The sequence below is a fragment of the Agrilus planipennis genome, unplaced genomic scaffold (assembly GCF_000699045.2).
Source record: "Agrilus planipennis isolate EAB-ADULT unplaced genomic scaffold, Apla_2.0 scaffold283, whole genome shotgun sequence".
In the NCBI taxonomy this organism is placed as follows: Eukaryota; Metazoa; Arthropoda; class Insecta; order Coleoptera; family Buprestidae; genus Agrilus; species Agrilus planipennis.
The window spans coordinates 200822-220747 of NW_020438960.1; the positions used below are offsets into that span (position 1 = coordinate 200822).

At 33.2% G+C, this 19926-nt stretch overlaps 4 protein-coding genes across 6 annotated transcripts in view; 1 reads left to right on the forward strand and 3 right to left on the reverse strand.

The window, feature by feature from the left end:
* The window catches only part of LOC108742204 (solute carrier family 2, facilitated glucose transporter member 1), a 19301-nt gene extending 13674 nt beyond the window's left edge, over positions 1-5627 (reverse strand). Inside the window, exons 1-2 of one of the 3 annotated variants that reach the window (XM_018477287.1) lie at positions 5353-5627; positions 4686-5138 (exon numbers count right to left, since the gene is read on the reverse strand). In XM_018477287.1, coding sequence (XP_018332789.1) covers positions 4686-4889 — 204 coding nt within the window. In that variant the 5' untranslated portion in view covers positions 4890-5138; positions 5353-5627. Of the gene's footprint in view, positions 1-466; positions 973-4685; positions 5139-5352 lie in introns of those variants that run through there. The other 2 variants (XM_018477286.2, XM_025975147.1) reach the window with 2 other exon arrangements.
* Positions 5628-5715: 88 nt separating this feature from the next.
* On the reverse strand, positions 5716-7202 carry LOC108742206 (SUMO-activating enzyme subunit 1). Its single transcript, XM_018477290.2, has 5 exons — positions 7006-7202; positions 6757-6928; positions 6440-6696; positions 6182-6375; positions 5716-6125 (listed from the first exon to the last, which is right to left on the reverse strand). Exons 1-5 carry the CDS (start codon positions 7086-7088, stop codon positions 5821-5823), a joined length of 1011 nt encoding a protein of 336 aa, XP_018332792.1. The 5' UTR covers positions 7089-7202; the 3' UTR covers positions 5716-5820.
* Positions 7203-7673: 471 nt separating this feature from the next.
* On the reverse strand, positions 7674-10800 carry LOC108742170 (facilitated trehalose transporter Tret1). The gene is made up of 5 exons (XM_018477225.2): positions 10527-10800; positions 10392-10446; positions 9890-10095; positions 9501-9703; positions 7674-8867 (listed from the first exon to the last, which is right to left on the reverse strand). Exons 2-5 carry the CDS (start codon positions 10406-10408, stop codon positions 7674-7676), a joined length of 1620 nt encoding a protein of 539 aa, XP_018332727.2. The 5' UTR covers positions 10409-10446; positions 10527-10800.
* A 3807-nt stretch (positions 10801-14607) lies between these two features.
* On the forward strand, positions 14608-19893 carry LOC108742208 (venom carboxylesterase-6-like). Its single transcript, XM_025975146.1, has 10 exons — positions 14608-15126; positions 16316-16459; positions 16663-16810; positions 17343-17537; positions 17626-17822; positions 18417-18582; positions 18669-18844; positions 19176-19326; positions 19403-19535; positions 19601-19893. Exons 1-10 carry the CDS (start codon positions 14914-14916, stop codon positions 19803-19805), a joined length of 1728 nt encoding a protein of 575 aa, XP_025830931.1. The 5' UTR covers positions 14608-14913; the 3' UTR covers positions 19806-19893.
* The last annotated feature ends 33 nt before the right edge of the window (positions 19894-19926 follow it).

Genomic DNA, 19926 nt, shown 5'->3' on the forward strand with positions numbered 1-19926 from the left:
TGGATATACTGCAAATGAAAATTAGAATGATTCTTCTTTTTTTTGCCAACAATATAAGCTATCACCTAGTGTATATATACATACAGTAATTACAAACACTTTTTTCCGTATAAATAGACTTCAAAATTTCCAATTCCTACTTTAAATGTATAATTTCAATGACAAATGTAAATCAATATTCGTCATCTACAATGTCGTGATCAAATGGGTGTAAAAAACAGAAAGTTGACATTGATTTTAACGTGAAAATGATAACGTTACTAGATTACGCACCCAGATCAAATAAATTACTAACTAAATAATTGTGTGATAGTAACTAGCACCCACCCACAAATGTTTCATTTCCTGTTTTGGAAATAATTCCAAAAAAATTAAAGAAACTTTTAATCGCAATTGTTGATGCACCCGCTTATGGGAACAACTTTTAAGAGTAATTTAAAAAAAACTGTTTAACCTACTTACGAACCTTATTAGACTTGGCCCGTTCACACATTTTCAATCGTAGAAATTGCACTGGTTTGTGATCGGTTTAATACGGTTAGATGACGAAAACCAGTAACTATTTCTTTTATTTATGAGTATGTTAATTGTCTGATGCTACTTATATGTGTATTGGACTCACTTGTATGCAACACTGATTTTTTATATAACTAATACAAAATTTGAAAATTGCGTTTTTCACCGAACCATTTTACAAAAACTACCACCGTGTATGCCAAACAGCCAAAGAGGAAACGGACCAAGAAGAGAAGTTGAACTGTAATTTTTCTTTCTCTTCCTGAAAACCGAAGGGCGGATAGACGACGGCTAATGGTGATGGAACTGGTTTGAAACTTTTATTCTTTCTCGTCTGTAACCGTCATAAACGTACACTTTTTGCGATTATGTGTTGGTTAGTGCAATACCATTACGAATTACGAATACTGTGCTTACGACTTATTGAATGCAAACCAACCGGGATATTTGGATCATGTAAGGACGAACAAAGAGACAGAAAGAGAGCCAAATGGTGGTGACAGAGAGCCTCTCTCAGATCATGGTCATTAACTACATATGTTCACGCACATTTTAATGTGTAACAAAAAGTATTATTATCATATTGCTATTATTGTTTGGTTTCTCGTGCATACTTAAGTCATTTGTACTTCTTAAATCAGATAGAAAAGTTAACGCTCCAAGCTCCTATTTAAAATATTATGCCTACATAATATAGCTGTACAGATCCTATTAGATTTATGGTATTTTCGAAATTTTTCCCTTCTGAACTTTGCTAAAAATAACTCCTCCTACTAACGTTTCTGAAATATGAAATAGTAGGTAGATAAGTATCTACAGACTTGTGCAGGTATTTTAAGGGAGACTGCAGGTAGATAGAATACAAAAATAAATCCTAGTAACTGACTACGTACAAGTTGAATTTGTGCGAGTTCTTGTACGAAATTCCTACGTGATATTGTAAGCTCTGTTACCATCTACTAAAGGATCCTAAAGTTCATTTTTTTAGTATTGGTTTAATTGGCACTTGTTTTAAAGCTGTTTCTTTAAGTCTTGTGTGCAATAGTATAAACTTACCGTATCTATTGCAACCCTTGAAAGGGACACTTCTGAGCTTTCTTGCTCTGATCCTTTACGACGCTGCTTGCATTTAAAATANTTATATGTGTATTGGACTCACTTGTATGCAACACTGATTTTTTATATAACTAATACAAAATTTGAAAATTGCGTTTTTCACCGAACCATTTTACAAAAACTACCACCGTGTATGCCAAACAGCCAAAGAGGAAACGGACCAAGAAGAGAAGTTGAACTGTAATTTTTCTTTCTCTTCCTGAAAACCGAAGGGCGGATAGACGACGGCTAATGGTGATGGAACTGGTTTGAAACTTTTATTCTTTCTCGTCTGTAACCGTCATAAACGTACACTTTTTGCGATTATGTGTTGGTTAGTGCAATACCATTACGAATTACGAATACTGTGCTTACGACTTATTGAATGCAAACCAACCGGGATATTTGGATCATGTAAGGACGAACAAAGAGACAGAAAGAGAGCCAAATGGTGGTGACAGAGAGCCTCTCTCAGATCATGGTCATTAACTACATATGTTCACGCACATTTTAATGTGTAACAAAAAGTATTATTATCATATTGCTATTATTGTTTGGTTTCTCGTGCATACTTAAGTCATTTGTACTTCTTAAATCAGATAGAAAAGTTAACGCTCCAAGCTCCTATTTAAAATATTATGCCTACATAATATAGCTGTACAGATCCTATTAGATTTATGGTATTTTCGAAATTTTTCCCTTCTGAACTTTGCTAAAAATAACTCCTCCTACTAACGTTTCTGAAATATGAAATAGTAGGTAGATAAGTATCTACAGACTTGTGCAGGTATTTTAAGGGAGACTGCAGGTAGATAGAATACAAAAATAAATCCTAGTAACTGACTACGTACAAGTTGAATTTGTGCGAGTTCTTGTACGAAATTCCTACGTGATATTGTAAGCTCTGTTACCATCTACTAAAGGATCCTAAAGTTCATTTTTTTAGTATTGGTTTAATTGGCACTTGTTTTAAAGCTGTTTCTTTAAGTCTTGTGTGCAATAGTATAAACTTACCGTATCTATTGCAACCCTTGAAAGGGACACTTCTGAGCTTTCTTGCTCTGATCCTTTACGACGCTGCTTGCATTTAAAATAGTTATTATACACATACCTATGTGTTTAAGTATTAAAAAGTAACGGTAGTCTATATGTATACATATACTGTATGTGCAGGCATACTGTACGCATTTTTAATTTTCCTTACTTTGTCCTACATGAGATTGGCGTAAAAAATAAAAGAGCAGCAGCTATTTTATGTAATTAAAAAACCACTAGGTATAATAGTAGTAAATTGGAGAAGATATTCTTTAAACGTTTCGAACAATAGCTAACAGCAATAAATTTGTTGATAAAATTGACCCTCAGCTTTGTCACTGCCACTATTATAGTGTTTACAGCGTAAGTTACGATTCTAACACGAAATTTCACTTCAATTTAAACCAATATAAGTAATTAAGGTCCATTAATAGAACAATTTTCGTTCATTCTACTCTGTAGGTATCTAAAAACAAAATACTGCCTTGGTGTTGTAGTATGTTAAAAAACTTTAATACATATTTTGCATTCGCTCTTCCCATGCATAAAAAAAGGGAATGTAATTTGTTTATTAATCATTCCACACTTTCTTACCTGTTCGTCCATTTCTAATAAGAATTGCATGAAAATAAATAAGAATTTATTAAAGAATTGCAGATTTCTATTAAATTTGCAATGATTTAAAACGACTAAAAGCGTTAAAATGCATTTTCAACTTGTTGCATTTGCTAGTTCTAGACTTAAGTTGTAACAATTACCAAAAAATAAAATTAGTAAACAACAGGTATATTAAAAAAAACCGGACGTGCTCAAATATTTACAAAAACAACAATAATAATAATTTCAATCGGTCAGAAAAAAAAAGGATTGCTATTTACTACATATTTTACAACTAACTACACACATACATATACCAATTTATTTAAATTAACACAAACCTTAAGAAGAAACGTATGTACTTATTAAAAAAACGCAACTGTTTGATTTGTTAAAAATATTTCAACCCTTCGGTATTTCTGAAAAAATGCGCTTATCTTTTTCTCTTCTACGACCATCAAATACGCCAAGTACCGACAGCTTTCGACCTCTGTTTGACCCTATATCATTTACGCAAACTCATGACTATTTGTCCATGAGATTTCAACTTCGTGTTAATTGGAGCTCGTACTTATTATGGATACTTTACCAGCAAACACGATAAAGTTTTTGATTTACAATTTGGAAATAAATACTTAAATGTTAATTGCGATCGTTTTTAGCAATGATTTTTTCAAGGCCTCGTCTTTTCTATTCTCGTCATAAAATAGATCAATATAAATTTGGACCACGAGCTGCGCTCCTATTGGACAGAACTGCGGGTGTGTTGTAGGTATGTTACGTACTAATCGTAAAATATGTACCTATTGGGAATACTCTAAAAATTGTCAAGATACCGGAAAGTTTTGCTATCGTTTCTTTAACGATTGTGAGTCATAAAATTGAAAAAGAAATAGAGAATATCACCTTATGTAATACGTAAGCACCTATAACTTTTACGCAAAATGTTAAGATTGAGCTATTTGTAAAACAAAAGTAAAGCGTCATCAACTTAAAAAACAAACAATCTCAGCCAAGTTCAATTTTAAATAGATTAAGGTACGTATGTACAATATGTGATGTGGAATGTAAAATTCAAAAACAAATTGATGTAATAAATATATATATATATATATATACAATTATTATGTGGTATGTTGGTAGGTGCTTAATAATTTTTTTTTTCGAAATTTCGTCTTCTAAATATTATTTCTTTATCAGTTTTCCATGAATTATATGAATTTACATCAAACTAATATTAGGGTATATATAAAAATAATTTAACAGGCAGTACCTATTGGTGTGTAAATGAAAAAAAATTGAAAATATAGGCCAATTATCTATTACAATTTTTTGTATTTAAATGTTAGATGAGAAGCAAATGAAAGATTTTAAAGATGGTATTAATGTATAAGAAAATGTAATGTCTTAAGTCATGTAATTCATGCCGGTTATGAACTTACCCCCTGTATATCTCTGACCGGTCGTGTGGTTAAGTTCTCTTGCGAGTAAATGGGTACATCCAATTCACTAACACTCGAGGAAATGCTGGGATCTCTTTCGGTACGTGGTACCTGAAGAAGTTTTATGGCTTGTTGGGCGTCCCGACTTTTCAGGTAGTGACTTTCGGCAATGAAGCCAACTTCCTCGTCGTCATCGTGATCCATCGATAGTTTTTCAAAAATAAACTTTGCAGATAACGGAAGAGATCGGCGCAACGAAAAGAATTTTAAAAATTGTTATAGGTAAATGTTAATTTATATAATTCGGAACCGATTTTAAAACGGCAACTAATTGACCTCTGAAAGACAACTGCACCGGGACGCTGCCAACGACGCCGATTATTTTTAGATTTATTGCGTTGTCGACGTCGATGAAACTTTTTTTCGGTGTCTTTTCTATTGACGAAACCTTATCTATGCATTGTAAAGGAAAAATTTCTTTAATTACTTACATCACTTTCGCTTATCTCAATGCGTTATTAACATTTTCACGATCAATGGTCCATTTACAACTCAGAACAGAAAATATTTTACTATTAAGTGAAATCGAGATTACTTAGAAACCTAACATTGTGGTGAAAATGCCTTGGCCTAATTTTAAAAATGATTTAATCAAACGTTTACTTACTGAGCGCCTTTTCCACTAAAATTATTAGAGCGGCGTTTAATTAAAGCAGAACCCAATATTTTTACCTCTTAGGTCGATTATTAAAAAATAAGAATTTCAGGAATTAATTAATTAAGACGCTACTTAACAATATTGTTTCAGCTTACTTAGGCATCTTCAAAAGCTACACACTTTAGCTATCTATACACGAACTCGATTTTTTGAGGAAAAATTTTACGAAAATACATTTTATTACATATTTACCACTACAGAAACATTACTTTCGGATGGCTAGATGGCTATTAAGTATATAGATTGATTAACTATAACTAGACTAGTAGTCACGGCTTCTATAATTAGCGCAACGAAAACAAAACTAACAAAAAAGTATCAGACATTTATTACAAAAAAGGAAATACAAACTTGAAAACTCGTTGATTCAAACTTATACAAAACTTAGGTATAAAAGTAGAAAGAAAATTGCAACGTTCAATGACAAATCAGTTCTTCAGAACCGGAAAATGTGTAAGGATCAAGTAAAAATAAATTATGAACGGGAACTTCTTTACAGGAAACAGCCTTTATAACTTCTTGAGCTATTATTCCCCCCAGAATGGAGCATATTGGCGGAATTTCCCCGAAAATTACGTTTAACAAATTGTCATTAAATTTCTCCGAATTCAATTCAAATCGTTTAGCAACTGAATCTTTTAGTTCTTTTAACTTTTTCAAATCTTCTTTTCGCTCTGTGTATAACGGGTATCTCCCCACTGCATCGCGAAATTCATTCAAAACTAGAAGAATTAGTAAATTAGCAAATATCATTCTTTTTTCTATTATAATTGTTTACCTAAAACTAAATAGTAGAGAATGTTTCGTCTTTTTAATGTTTTTTTGGGGGATACTGGCACAGTAGGTACTAATACTTGCTTCAAGTTTGGATAAACAATTTTACGTTGCACCTTTGTTATAATTTTTTCCAAAGATTGTGCTAGTGGTTTACCTTCATGAGTTCTCTTTTTAGGTGGTAAGGAAACTTTCTCCCTGTAAAAGTAAGATTAACATCAATTTGTTTGGCTATAAATTATATTTTCCCAACAATACTCACTCTAAAAACTCATGCTCTTGTAAATCTAAAATTGAATAACCAAACATGCCATAGACATTCCCACAAATAAACTTTATCTTCTTTTCTCTGCATATATTGTCCAGTTTTAATATATCCTCCGATTTCAAATCAGTGGCAACAATCATTGTAAAGCTGTCAAAGTACTCTTTCTGTTTAACTGAAATGTTGTTGGTATCAACAACAATTTTTACGAGTGGATTGAGAGACTGAGCCTTTAGCAATACTGACTGTGCCATCTGTAAATGTAATTTCCCAGGTCAGTTTTTACAACTACATTATTTATTATATCTACATACATTTTTTCCAATACTATTCCTGTCTAACAAAAAGTTCTTAGTGATTTTTTCTTCGGTTACAGTTGCATCATCTAATATAGTCAAGGAATTTATACCACAAAGTAGTATGTTCTTTGCAATTTCTGATCCTAACCCTTGTACGCCAATTAACAGTATATTAGCGGCTCTTAATCTAAAATAATTAATAATTTACATAAATATTTGAAGTAACATTTTTGGAAAGCCGGTTTGTAATTATTGCCCTCGTACTTCTCTTGTGATTCTATGCCCCACAATCTTATTTGCCGATCATAAAGCTCAGCTTCAGCTTTCGATAATATAGGTTGAGCCATATCTTTTTCTCTTTTCTTTTATTATTAATTTAATAAACAAATACTCTACAAGAAGCTGTGTACTACACAATAATTGACGTTAAGTTTATAGGTTATGTTTTAGAAAAGAGTTTAAATTACAGTTACCTAAAAATAAACTTGTGAATATTGCTCTTAGGTGGCAGCACCTGCCTGAAATTAAACTTTAGCATTAAAAGTTAAACTAGTTGGAACCGTTCAAATTTATATTTAGGTATTTAGTTATTTTATTATTTATAGAGTATTTTTCACGATCCCAAGTCATTATATTATAAGTTTGATTTGTTAAAAATATTTCAACCCTTCGGTATTTCTGAAAAAATGCGCTTATCTTTTTCTCTTCTACGACCATCAAATACGCCAAGTACCGACAGCTTTCGACCTCTGTTTGACCCTATATCATTTACGCAAACTCATGACTATTTGTCCATGAGATTTCAACTTCGTGTTAATTGGAGCTCGTACTTATTATGGATACTTTACCAGCAAACACGATAAAGTTTTTGATTTACAATTTGGAAATAAATACTTAAATGTTAATTGCGATCGTTTTTAGCAATGATTTTTTCAAGGCCTCGTCTTTTCTATNAATTTACTTTCTAGATTTAATTCTTCATCTTTAGTAAAGCCATTATTTACATGTGCCCTTAATTGTGATTTATTTTTTCTGTAAACCTTATTATCTAACTTGGAAACGCCGTTAAAATGATTTGTAATTTCGTGAAGTAATTTTCCTTCGGTTTCTGGGAGTACAAAATACAATATAATGGTACATATAAAACAAAAAGCACAATTAAACCAAAACGAACCGGGAAGAGTCATTCCTGAAACCATAATTAAAAACAATTTGTTAGCGAGAAAACCGAAAATATATCCAACAGCGCTGGACAATCCTGATGCTGTCGCTCTCGTTTCTTTTGCGTAAACCTCTCCTGTTAGGATCCAGGGAAGAATCCTTATTCCAGTATGCGTTAGAAACGCGGAAAGAATTAACAAAGTTGTCGGTATCCAATCATAAGCAACAACTAATTGTTCGTTGTGCGCGACTGCAGCAGCAGTTGTTGAATTATCATCGGTTGAATTTCTTGACGAAACGAGTGAATTTAAATTATAATAATGTGCGTAAACTCCGATAACGGCAAGGCAAACACAATTGCCTATTAATGATATAAACGTAAGTACTCTCTTACCGACATAATGAATAAAAACTACACACACCACACACCCTGTAAGCTCACCAATACCAAGAAAAACCGTCGCATAATACGCGTCAATTGGTGAACGCAAAGAAGAAAAAATTTGTACCGCATAAGTCTGTAATGTGGTCATCCCCGAAAAATGTTCCACGAAAAACACAAAACTCACTATAGCAAAGGGCCAGATAAAATTCTTTTTGGTATAATTTTTTAATTTCTCTTTACTGGTAAGTTCTGTCTGTACGTTCGCTGCAACTTTGCACAGATCAATGAATTCATTTTGTACGTTTTCCTTTTTTGTCCAACCACGAAGCCATGCAAGGCTTAACTGAGCTTCTTCCATTCGCGATTTCATAATTAACCAATAAGGACTTTCGGGAATTGTAAATAACGAGAAAAACGCAATTATAGGGACCACACAGCTAGTCAAACTTACCATCCTCCAGGACAGAAACGTAGCCAGTATAAACTCTATAAGGGTACCCAAAATAATCGAAAACGTGCTAGTTGCTGACAGAAGTCCTCGCAAGTGGGGCTGTGTTACCTCAGCCACGTATGTCAAAACCTAAACAGAAAAAATCGCAAAAGCCTCGATGTGGATATTTTTGCATCATTAAAAACGGGTGCGAAATATGGACAAGTGGGCGCGGTGGAAAAGAAAAGGTTAGAAGCGTTGGAAATGTGGTGTTACAGGCGAATGATGAGGATACCGTGGATAGAGAAGGTTACAAATAAAAAGGTATTATAAAGAATAGGAGAACAGAGGACTCTACGGAAGTCGATAAGAAATAGGAGAGATAGGTTAGTAGGACACCTTCTCAGGCATGAAGGTCTAGTCAGAAACATATTAGAGGCAGAAACGGGAGTTCGGAGGAGTAGAGGTAGACCTAGATTAGATTACGGTTCGCAAATAGTTAAGGATATGGGTTGTTTTAGTTTTGGGGAATAGCTCAGGGTAGAAAAGAGTGGAGGTGCGTGTCGAACCAGTTTTGGACTGACTTATGATGATGAAATAAAAACGTCGCGTAGTTTTCCATTAAGCAAAGCGTCTTGGGTTATGTAAAGTTCAATGCTTACGTATTTGCATTTTACGTTAAAGGTGTCGGGTAAAGTAAAAATGTTCGGGGTGGGCCAGGACACGAATCGGAAGCTTCAACGATTTCCCGGTTTACAATGTAAATACTACGTATAGACTTACGGGAGCTTCGAGAAGTCCTCCACCAATTCCCGTCAAACATAGAGCGAGGTAAATGTGCCAAACTTGTCGAGAAAAATAAAAAATCAGCCAGGATATAAAAAAGGGAATGTTTACGAACTGCATGGTTCTCTTCCTTCCTATTGTTGTTGTCGTGTAACCAGACAATAAACAACCAATAGGCACGCATATCAAATTCAGCGAACCTAATAAAATACATAAACATCTAACGAGTCAAAGGAGCAATAACTGATAAGAAAAATTATGTTCTTGTCAGTATTTTCTATAGAGCGTGTTATTGTCTACAATGAATTAAATATCATATCAAAATTATACAAACAATGTATAGATGATTTCCGTTGCATCAAGTAAACAAATTAATATGGACTTACTGATCCAGGAAAGTTGATCGGAATTTAGCGATAATTCTTCCTCGGTGTTATCTTCGGAAAGATTAGGAATCAGCACCGTTGGAATTCCCAAAGTCATTCCGAATCCAATTAAAAGTACATTTTTAACTGACACGGCCAGGATTTGCGGAATTGCGGTCCTTAAATTTATTTTCAACTGGTCACCATCTGCATCTTCTTTTTCGATTCTGTTGCACAAATTAATCATTATCATCTACTATAAGTATTTTTCAACACATAAAACTGTTATTTAATTTATTTTTTTATTTTCATAATAGTCGTTATAGGTAATGAACGGACTATTAATTGGGTATTTGACCATAATTCTGATGATTATACTTAATCGCTGAATGAGAAATATGCATACGCTGTATTTTCGAAAATTCTAAAAGTAATTTAAAATCGATTCAAAAACACAATTATAATTTTTAAAACAAATTTAGTATTACTGTTAATATTTAACGCTGCGACTGTGGTCACTTACCGTTTTATTACTGTCATATTTGTAACCTTCACTTTCTCTTTTTAAAATACGAATACTGCAAATGAAAAACTGACATAGGTATTTACACGAAGTTTCGCGTCAATGATAAAAAAATGTTCCGTTAAAAGATTATACCCATTAGTTTTCTGGATGACAACAAGCACTTTTTAATTTTTATCAGTAATAACCGTGGAATTAAAAAGTTTTACCACTGTTGTAAAACATACTATCAAATAATGAAAACGTCCGTCTTCGTCGTGCGATGATGATACTTCCACTTTTCAGCTCATAATTTTATTTACGTATGATGTATGTTTGTATGTACCCCAGTAGGTAGATACTAAAAACACTGTAGAATAAAACGAAGCAATTTCCCCACCGCTTAATTCCTTTGTAAAGATCACTGAATTACTCAAGTAGTAAGTAATAAGATTGTTGCGCTGGGTTTTGTTTAACAATAAGATAAAACGTTCAGTAAAAATCAACGTGCTTTTTGTGGAAACTGATTACTAAAGACTTTTAAATATTTCGTTTAATATGTGCGTACTCATTTATGGTACAGTTTATTTATCATGCATGTGAATGTATCTATATATATTGTATTGAAAAAATACATAGGTATATAAAATAACATTGTGTGAAACAAAGAAAAACTTAACCTTTGTAAGAAACTTAATCCTTCTAAATTTGTGTTAATAGTCTTGGAATTTTCCTAGACAGTAAGTAGAAGCTGTTTATCAAGAACCCTAAAAACCTTTGACATTTTTCAACTAGATAGAACTATGTTACGAACGTGAATACATATATGTATAAATAAATAATTGCCATTTTATTTATATAGACTAAAAACAAGTACATACTTTTCTCTATTTTATACAAAAACTAATATAAGTTAGTAGCGAATACCTTAAAAAACTTGCCGACTGGACGAAATTCAGCACAAAATGCTGCGAACGATTACAGAAAATACTGTTTTCAAGGGTTGTAAAACCTATGATAAAAAAATTGTTAATAAAAGATATTGTACAGTTAACATATATTATATTGAAGTTTGAATGTGTATTCTAACTTTAGTAGTACTGCCCCATATTAAATAGTTACAACCGGAAAATAGCGTGTATACGAGGGTGGATTGATAAGTTTCCGGCCTGACCAAGAAAAACAAGGTTTTTAAAAATTTTTTTTTTTTATTTCTCAACATAATCTCCTCCAAGGCTGATACATTTCTCATAGCGGTGTTCCAGTCTATTAATGCCATCTCTATAGACTGATTCGTCAAGCTCCTCAAAATAACCATTTACAGCTTCGATTACTTCTTCATTGTCCGCAAATCTCTTACCGCCAAGCCATTTTTTGAGATTAGGGAACAGAAAATAGTCACTCGGGGCTAGGTCTGGAGAGTAAGGAGGGTGCGGCATCAATTCAAACTTTAGATCGTTGATTTTAGCCGTCGCAACGATTGACGTGTGCGCTGGTGCGTTATCGTGATGAAACAAGATTTTTTTCTTCGCCAGATGAGGTCGTTTAATTTTCACCTCGTGGCTCAAACGTTGCAATAAGTCTGCGTAGTATTGACCAGTGATAGTATTACCCTTTGCAAGGTAATCAATGTATATAATACCTCTTGCATCCCAAAAAACAGTAGCCATAACCTTGTTCGCCGAAAAAATTGTTTTTGCCTTCTTTGGAGTTGGTTCCCCTGGTCCAATCCACTGTTTAGACTGTTCTTTGGTTTCAGGAGTGTAGTGGTGGACCCACGTTTCGTCAACGGTTACGAATCGACGCAAAAATTCGCTTGGATTACGCTTATACAATGACAAATTTGCGGTAGAAATGTTTTTTCGAATCAATTTTTGGTCGACTGTTAGCAAACGCGGCACCCATCTTGCACAGAGCTTTTCCATATGCAAATGTTGGTGCAAAATATGTTGCACACGTTCATATGACATCTTACAGGTCTCAGCTATCTCACGCACTTTCAATCTGCGGTCTCCCAGCACTATTTGATGAATTTTTTCGATCATATCTGGAGTTGTGACCTCAACGGGGCGTCCTGAGCGAGGCCCATCAGAGGTGCTCACACGACCCTTTTTAAACTCGGAAACCCACTGCTTAACGGTTGAATATGACGGGGAGGATGTCCCCAGTGTTGAGTCCATCTCTTTTTTAATTTCCTTCGGCGTTAACCCCTTCAAATAAAAGTATTTGATGACAGCACGATTTTCCTGCTTTTCCATTTTTACGAAAACCACAGAGGCGTCTTGTTCAGCGTGCTGTCAAACCTACACTAGCAAGGAGATCGGGCTGAAACTATAGCTACAAGCTATCCAAGGATGGTACTATAGAATGTCACCTCAAGGTAGGCCTAGTGGCGTCATCTCTTGGTTAGGCCGGAAACTTATCAATCCACCCTCGTATTAAGCAGCATACAAAGTTCACCCTCTGTTACTGAATGTACAGTTGGAATGGTTAGTTTCTCTATCGAGGAAAAAAAATTATCAAACTTACGAAGATAATTTTTTATACAACTGCTTAAAGTTTATTTCGAGGCATAATTTATTGTCCATTAAAACTACACTTTTTGTGGAAATAAAGATAAATAAAGTTTTGGTGTATTGTTAAAATTCGTACAACGTTGATTGCATATCATAAAAATTATGTAAGTACCTACCTACTTTAGAAAATTCTGACGAAAGTATTTATACAAGGTATAATAAAGTATATCTATGACAATTAAAAAAAAAACAATTTACTGTTTTAATAATGCTCTCGTATCAGTACTTACTTAATATCATGAAATTTTTTATTTTATTTGCGGTTGCTTTTCAGTTAAAAACATCGCCGGTAAAGGGCTTAAAAAATAAAAATTTTCTAGTAAACAAGTAATAAGTGCAATAAAAGAGGGCTTTGTGCCAAGTCCAACTGATACATTAAAGTAATTTTTCAGTACTGTACTGATAGGACTTGAAGGAAAATTATTTAGCATTCTCGAGAATTGGCATATATAATACATTTGTGGTGAACTTTTTGAAGGGGCTAATGCTTTAAATAAGTTCTAATTTATTTATTATATTCTTCTTAGAAACATACACTTGAACTTACAAATATGGAAAAAGTATTGGGTCAACCAAACACTTTAAAAACTGTCCTTTCGTACAGTTAATTGTCATGAATAGGTATTGTAAAGCAACTTTTGAATACAAATATTGACAGTACTTAGTACCTTTAAATATCAATATTTTGTCTGTTTAATACCCATATATTGATTGAAAACAACACACTTAAAAAAAATTGTTTCGTTTGTTTTAAACGATATGTAAATGTTGTAAAAAATTTGTACATAAAACTGAAACTGCGCTATCACAAATCGTCTGCCATTCAATATTTAGTCTATTTAATAACTAAGTAATGAAGGGAAACAATAGCAGAGTGAAAAAAATTGATTAATTTGTAGAACATTGTGAGTGGTCTGTGTTGCGATGAAACTAAATATTTTATACATAATATAGACACTTGTACCATTACAAATCGTCTGCCATTTGATAGTTCGTCTATTTGATAACCAAATATTTCGAGGAAAAAATGCACACAGGAAAATATTGTTTTTTTTTTGCAAATTGAAAGCAGTTTTTCAAAGATGTGTTAGTCTGCCATTGATGTTAATCAGTATTTTGCTTTTGACTAATACGTTTTTGACAAATATAAACAGACTGCTAAAATGGTTGTGTCCCCTATCATTGACAGAAATGTCTAAAATGGTTGTGAAAAATCACGATGTAGATGCATATTACATAATAATACTAGGATACTATCTACATAGTGACATAATGAGGCTTCCACATCTTACCCCATCACTGTGAAGCTTTTCCTACCCTTCCTTTCTTCCCCCTACCTTTAGCGTCACTGCTACGATAAACCCGTATTATAAAAATTGTTTTTGATGTTATTCTTATTATTTCTCTCCGAAGTTTCAATCAAGCTTGTGAAATTTGATAATAAGCATATATTAAAACGATATCTGTACAAGTCGCACCTTTTTACGTTATTATGTAGTAATAATTAATTTAGGCAATATTCTTTTAATTAACATATTTTTTGTCTACTTATGTAAACAACAAGTCGTATTTACCATCTACCGGTTTGAAAATGGTAAATTTATTTTTAGTTACAAGCTAATCTTAAGTAGGTAGGTACCTGTGTATTGTTTGTATTTCTGTTTTTGTATTTATTTCACCAATTAATATTCGTACATTACTTTTACACCTCAGTAAATTACTTGTCTATAAAGGTAAAGGTTCCTTATAAAATGCAATTGTGCAATTCGTTAGAAGAAAAGTTTTAAGCAAGGCAAATTTGAGTTCAGTCTCCCTCCTTGAATTATTTTCCTTTCTGCAAGGCAATATACTACTACCACTACCTAATATTAATTAAAATGCTGTTAACTGACCACTAGGTAATAGAAACTACAAGAAGCATGTGTTAATTAAGTTATAACGCGATATGCGAGTAGACGCGTTTTAAAATGAATAAAAATATAAAGTGTTGCGCGATTAGAAGGTATTTTGTGATTTTCTTAATTTATTATGTAGCTTTTTGCGCAAAAGCAAATGTAAAAGTAACAGTTAAACAAGGAGAAATAGAAGGGAAATTATGGAAAAGCAAGCAGGGCAGAACATTTTCGGCTTTCTTAAGCATTCCCTACGCTGAAGCTCCTGTTGGGGATTTACGATTTAGAGTAGGTATTTATATGTGTAGTTGGTTAATAATTTTTTTATTTTAGGAATTACTGATAAAATCTATTTAAATAATTAATTAAATAATCAAATAGGTAAATTATGATTTGTGTTCTGTTCACTGACCCCTTATTAAGTCAGGACACCGAAAAAAAAAAAAAAAACAAAAAAGAGAATGCACGTTAGGTATAATTTTTTGGTTAATCGTAAGGAATTAATATCGTATTAAAACTACAGTCTATCACTTACTCGTGGTTGTCATTATCCATATACCAATTTAAAAAAAGTATTTAAGAGTCGATAAGAAATATTTTTTAACGAGACATTGTAAGCTTATTTCTAAACCCAATCCTAAGTAATTGTGTTTATTGGACAATTTTTGAAATCGGATGACTAAGTTTCGGACATTTTCTATACATTCAAACATATAAACTTTACTTATACTCCTTACAGCATTAGTATACATATTTACATGCGTATTTATTAACAAATAATTACCTTGTCAGATTAAAACAAGTAAATTTCATAATACCGTGCAAGTGGATACCTTAACAAACTCGCACATAGAAATGGGTATAGGTCATGAGAATCGGAGCAAAAAGTTTGTCTTAAGGACAATTCTTATTAAACCTCCGTAGGATGTTGTATACTATACCGCATAATCTTATAAGTTGTAAATTTTCTATTGCGTAATTAATCGAAATCCAATTAAAGTTAATAGTTCCATTAACATACTTAGCTCTCTGAAAAGAAAAACTGACTTACGCATTTATGCATAAGCATTTGAATCTATGTATTTAAGTATGCATAAAATAAAAAATATTGTTGCACAACGTCGCCTACAGTGTGCAACACAGCTCGTCGAATTCGACTTATTATTGATCTTTTTTTCTTTCATAAGAACGGTGAAAATTGATTGCTAAAAATCGAATCGAAAGTCTCCTTTTTTTATAGTCGGTTCTAAAGTACGATAAATAGGTATTAAATACTACGTACACAGTGAGTACAAATTTGTCAAAAAATCATACCTGTTGATAGTTGCGTTTCTTTATCCCTATTAAAATTTCCTAAGACGATTGAAAAAAGGGGTCCTTTGAATGAAAAGCGTTCACATGATAATTACGATAATTATTTCCGTTTTTAAATCGCTAAAGCCGAAAGTGATGCCTAACAAAAACAATCTTAACTTAGCCTCCTGTACCTGTAAAGTCCTGGAGCGGCATAAAAGACGCTACAAAAGATCACGATGTTTGTCCCCAGAGAAATATTTACACCAGATCGGACTTGATAGAAGGAAATGAAGATTGTTTATATCTAAATGTGTATACTCCAAAGGTTAGACATTTCATAATTCATATTGTAATATAACTATCGAAGGACTAAAAAATACAAACGACCTTTGATAAATATATTTTTCAGTTCTTTGATGATGTATTAAAAGATGCTTCAACATCCTTGCAATATTGACAAATTTTATTAAAATATAACAATATTCAAAGTAAAGTTATCTAAAGTGTAAAAAACACATATATTTACAGATAACAAATAAAACTGAGGAACTGGTTCCAGTTATGGTATTTATTCATGGCGGAGGGTGGCTTTGTTGTGCCGGAAATTCGTTATATTACGGCCCTGATATCCTTCTCGAAAATGATATTGTATTGGTAGTACCAAACTATAGATTAGGTACATAGATATTTAACGATAAGTTTATAACATAGAGCAAGATTTCTTGTCTTGCAAGTTCCCTTCTTACCTTGTCAATTTCTTGCTTTTGTTTTCCTATTTCTTGTTCTTGCTGGCTTGGGGAATTCCCAAGTCTGATTTGTCTAGGTTCGTAAAAGAAGGATTTTGAAAGAAAATATATAAAATCCTAGAATCCAAATATGCACGCACACATTTTTGCACGCTTTACACTACGAGTATGTATTGTAGTTTATTCTAAATTAAATTTTATTTTTTAAATTTATTTACTTTAAACCATGTAGTCCACATTTTATAGTTGACCGTGAAGACTTGCTTGTTTTTGTCTATTTTTTAAGAATTCTTGCTTCGTGACAGGAAATCTTGCTGTTGATGAGAGAAATTTTTGGCTTGTCTTGTTCTTGTTCAACGAGAAGTTCGCGAAACACGAGTGTAACATTTAAATTTATATTATAACATGATGTTAAAGTACCTGGCACCTTCACCAAATTGTTGAATAAAAATTTATATCCAGGTCCGCTCGGTTTTCTATCGACGGGGGATGAAATTGTTCCCGGAAATAATGGATTGAAAGACCAAAGTTTAGCATTGAAATGGATAAAGGAGAACATACAACAATTCGGAGGTGATCCAAACAAAATTACGGTGTTCGGTGAATCCGCGGGTGGTTCTAGCACGCACTTTCTGATGATGTCACCGTTAACTAAAGGTACTTACTCGAAAGATAATTAACATGCAATTACACAGCATGTGAACCTAGTTAAAAAAAGTTATGGAATACTCATATTGTTTTTAAGATCTCCTTTACGCTGGCATATCCCAAAGTGGAAATGCTTTTACAAGCTGGTCCTTATCTAGACATAACGAAACCGAAAATAATTCTAGAAAATTGGCTTCGCTATTAAATTGTCCTGAAAATCCCAGCACCGCTATGGTAGAATGTTTACGTAAAATTGACAGTCACACCATCATCGCCCAAGACGAAAAATTAACAGTAATTCGAATAGTTTTACGATTAGTACACAAATAAGTTTTTTAATGCATATACGTACAGTAACTGACAGTAGATATATCGCCAGCAACTTAAAGAAATTTTAGAGGAGTTAGTTTTTTTGGTTGACTTACATGTAGGTATGTAACATTCATTATTAGAAAAGGATTTCCACGGAGCGAATGTTAAAATACTTCCTTCCTGGGAAGACATCTTATTGTCCGTGAAATCAAGGAAAATCGTACTTTCGGGACAGGAGTATGACACAAAAATAATCGTATACTGGTCTCAGAAAGAAAGTGCGGCAGCCCCTGGCGGCCTCATCTTCCGCTTAGGTGGCAATTCATACCCGGTAGGGAATGCCGCACTTTCTTCCCTTGTTGGTGCGTGATATGTATACCATTTAAAGGACTATTATTACATGGCGGTATAAGTACGTTAGTTACTTGATGTTCGGTTTGGTTGGTGATATGCCGAAAGTACATTTGGCGTACTGGGAACTAATAAGTTCAAAATCGCCATTCATTCGGCAAATTGCTGAACAAGAACTTAAAATTTGTTTACAAAATAGTTTTAATTTTTTAAAATCGTCATCAGATATGGGACACCGATCCAATGATTCCCTTTAAACCGGTTATCGAACCCAACGTAGAAGGTGCTTTTTTATCCGAGCATCCTTTGGATATAATAAAATCCAGAAGAATGGCCGATGTACCGTGGATAACAGGGATAAATACTGGCGATGGAGCCTTAAGGTCGGCTGGTACTGCACAAGTTTGATATTCTCTTTTCAAATATCGATTAAATAAATATATTTTCGATTTTTAAGTACCTACCACGTATTTTCAGGTATTTTTGGAAATCAACACTTACTGCAGGAATTCGAAGATAAATTCGACGACATTTTGCAGTACAGTCTGTTGTATTATCATTTGCCGGGCGATAAGCAGCGTCTTACGCATCGAATAAAACATTTTTACTTTCAGACTCAAAATCCGAAACATTGTCGTGAAATCGTGACCAACGTGAGTAAAAACGTCAGCTTTATTACCACAGGTGCTTGCATTATACACAAAGAAGGGTGTAACAAACAAAATAAAACTTAGGTATTTTCTTCGTCTAATGGCCTACCTTTTACCTTCATACAACGGGCTAGCGTTGCAATGTTACACTCTTCACGTAGTGAGAACAAAAACGTTGTAAGAAATATTAAATCAATTTAAAATTAAAATTGATCAGGTCTTTCCAAAAAATCTATGAACGAGTTATTAACGAATTCATTTCAACTTTGTTGTACTCACGTTATACTACGATGTATTCATACATACGGATAATTAATGTTTGGACAAATTGCAGCTCTTTACAGACGCTTGGTTTCTGGATGGTACAGACGCTGCTGTAAGACTGCACATTAAATACTTAAAAAGTCCTGTATTTTTATATTTGTTCGGGTACAGGGGTACCTCTAGTTATACAGAGATTTTTGGCGATCCCGATCAAGATTACGGTAAACTATTAATAAAACAAAAATTAATAAAACGTAAATATTTTTTAAAATAATTGTACCTGTGCATTTTCCTAAGGATCGTGTCATGCGGATGAATTACAATATTTATTTCCGGTTGGCGACGTTTTGTTTCATAAGGAATCTAGCGAAAACGATAAGCAAATGACCGAAGTTATGTCTAATTTATGGGTCAATTTCGCCAAAACTAGGTACGCTAAAATCTAAAGTACAATATCGTAATATACAATTCAAACAGCTTACTTTTACTTATAAGAAATCCAACACCCAAAAAATTAGAGGCGAATATCAATGAAAAATGGCTACCAGCAACATCAGAAGACATGATGGAATATTACAGCATCGAAAATGACAAAACGCTAAAGATGAAAACAAAAATGTATAACGAAAGGGTTCAATTTTGGAGGAAGAATTCCCCCTATTTGAATCTTAAAAGTTCCAGAAGTATCGACGAACTTTAACAGTGGACTGTAGGTACTTAGATACGTTAAAGAATATCGAGATGCAAAATATTTTTTCTACAATGAAAACCTGTGTATTTGTTTATAATGCGTTTGTATTGTATGTATTACAAATAGACAT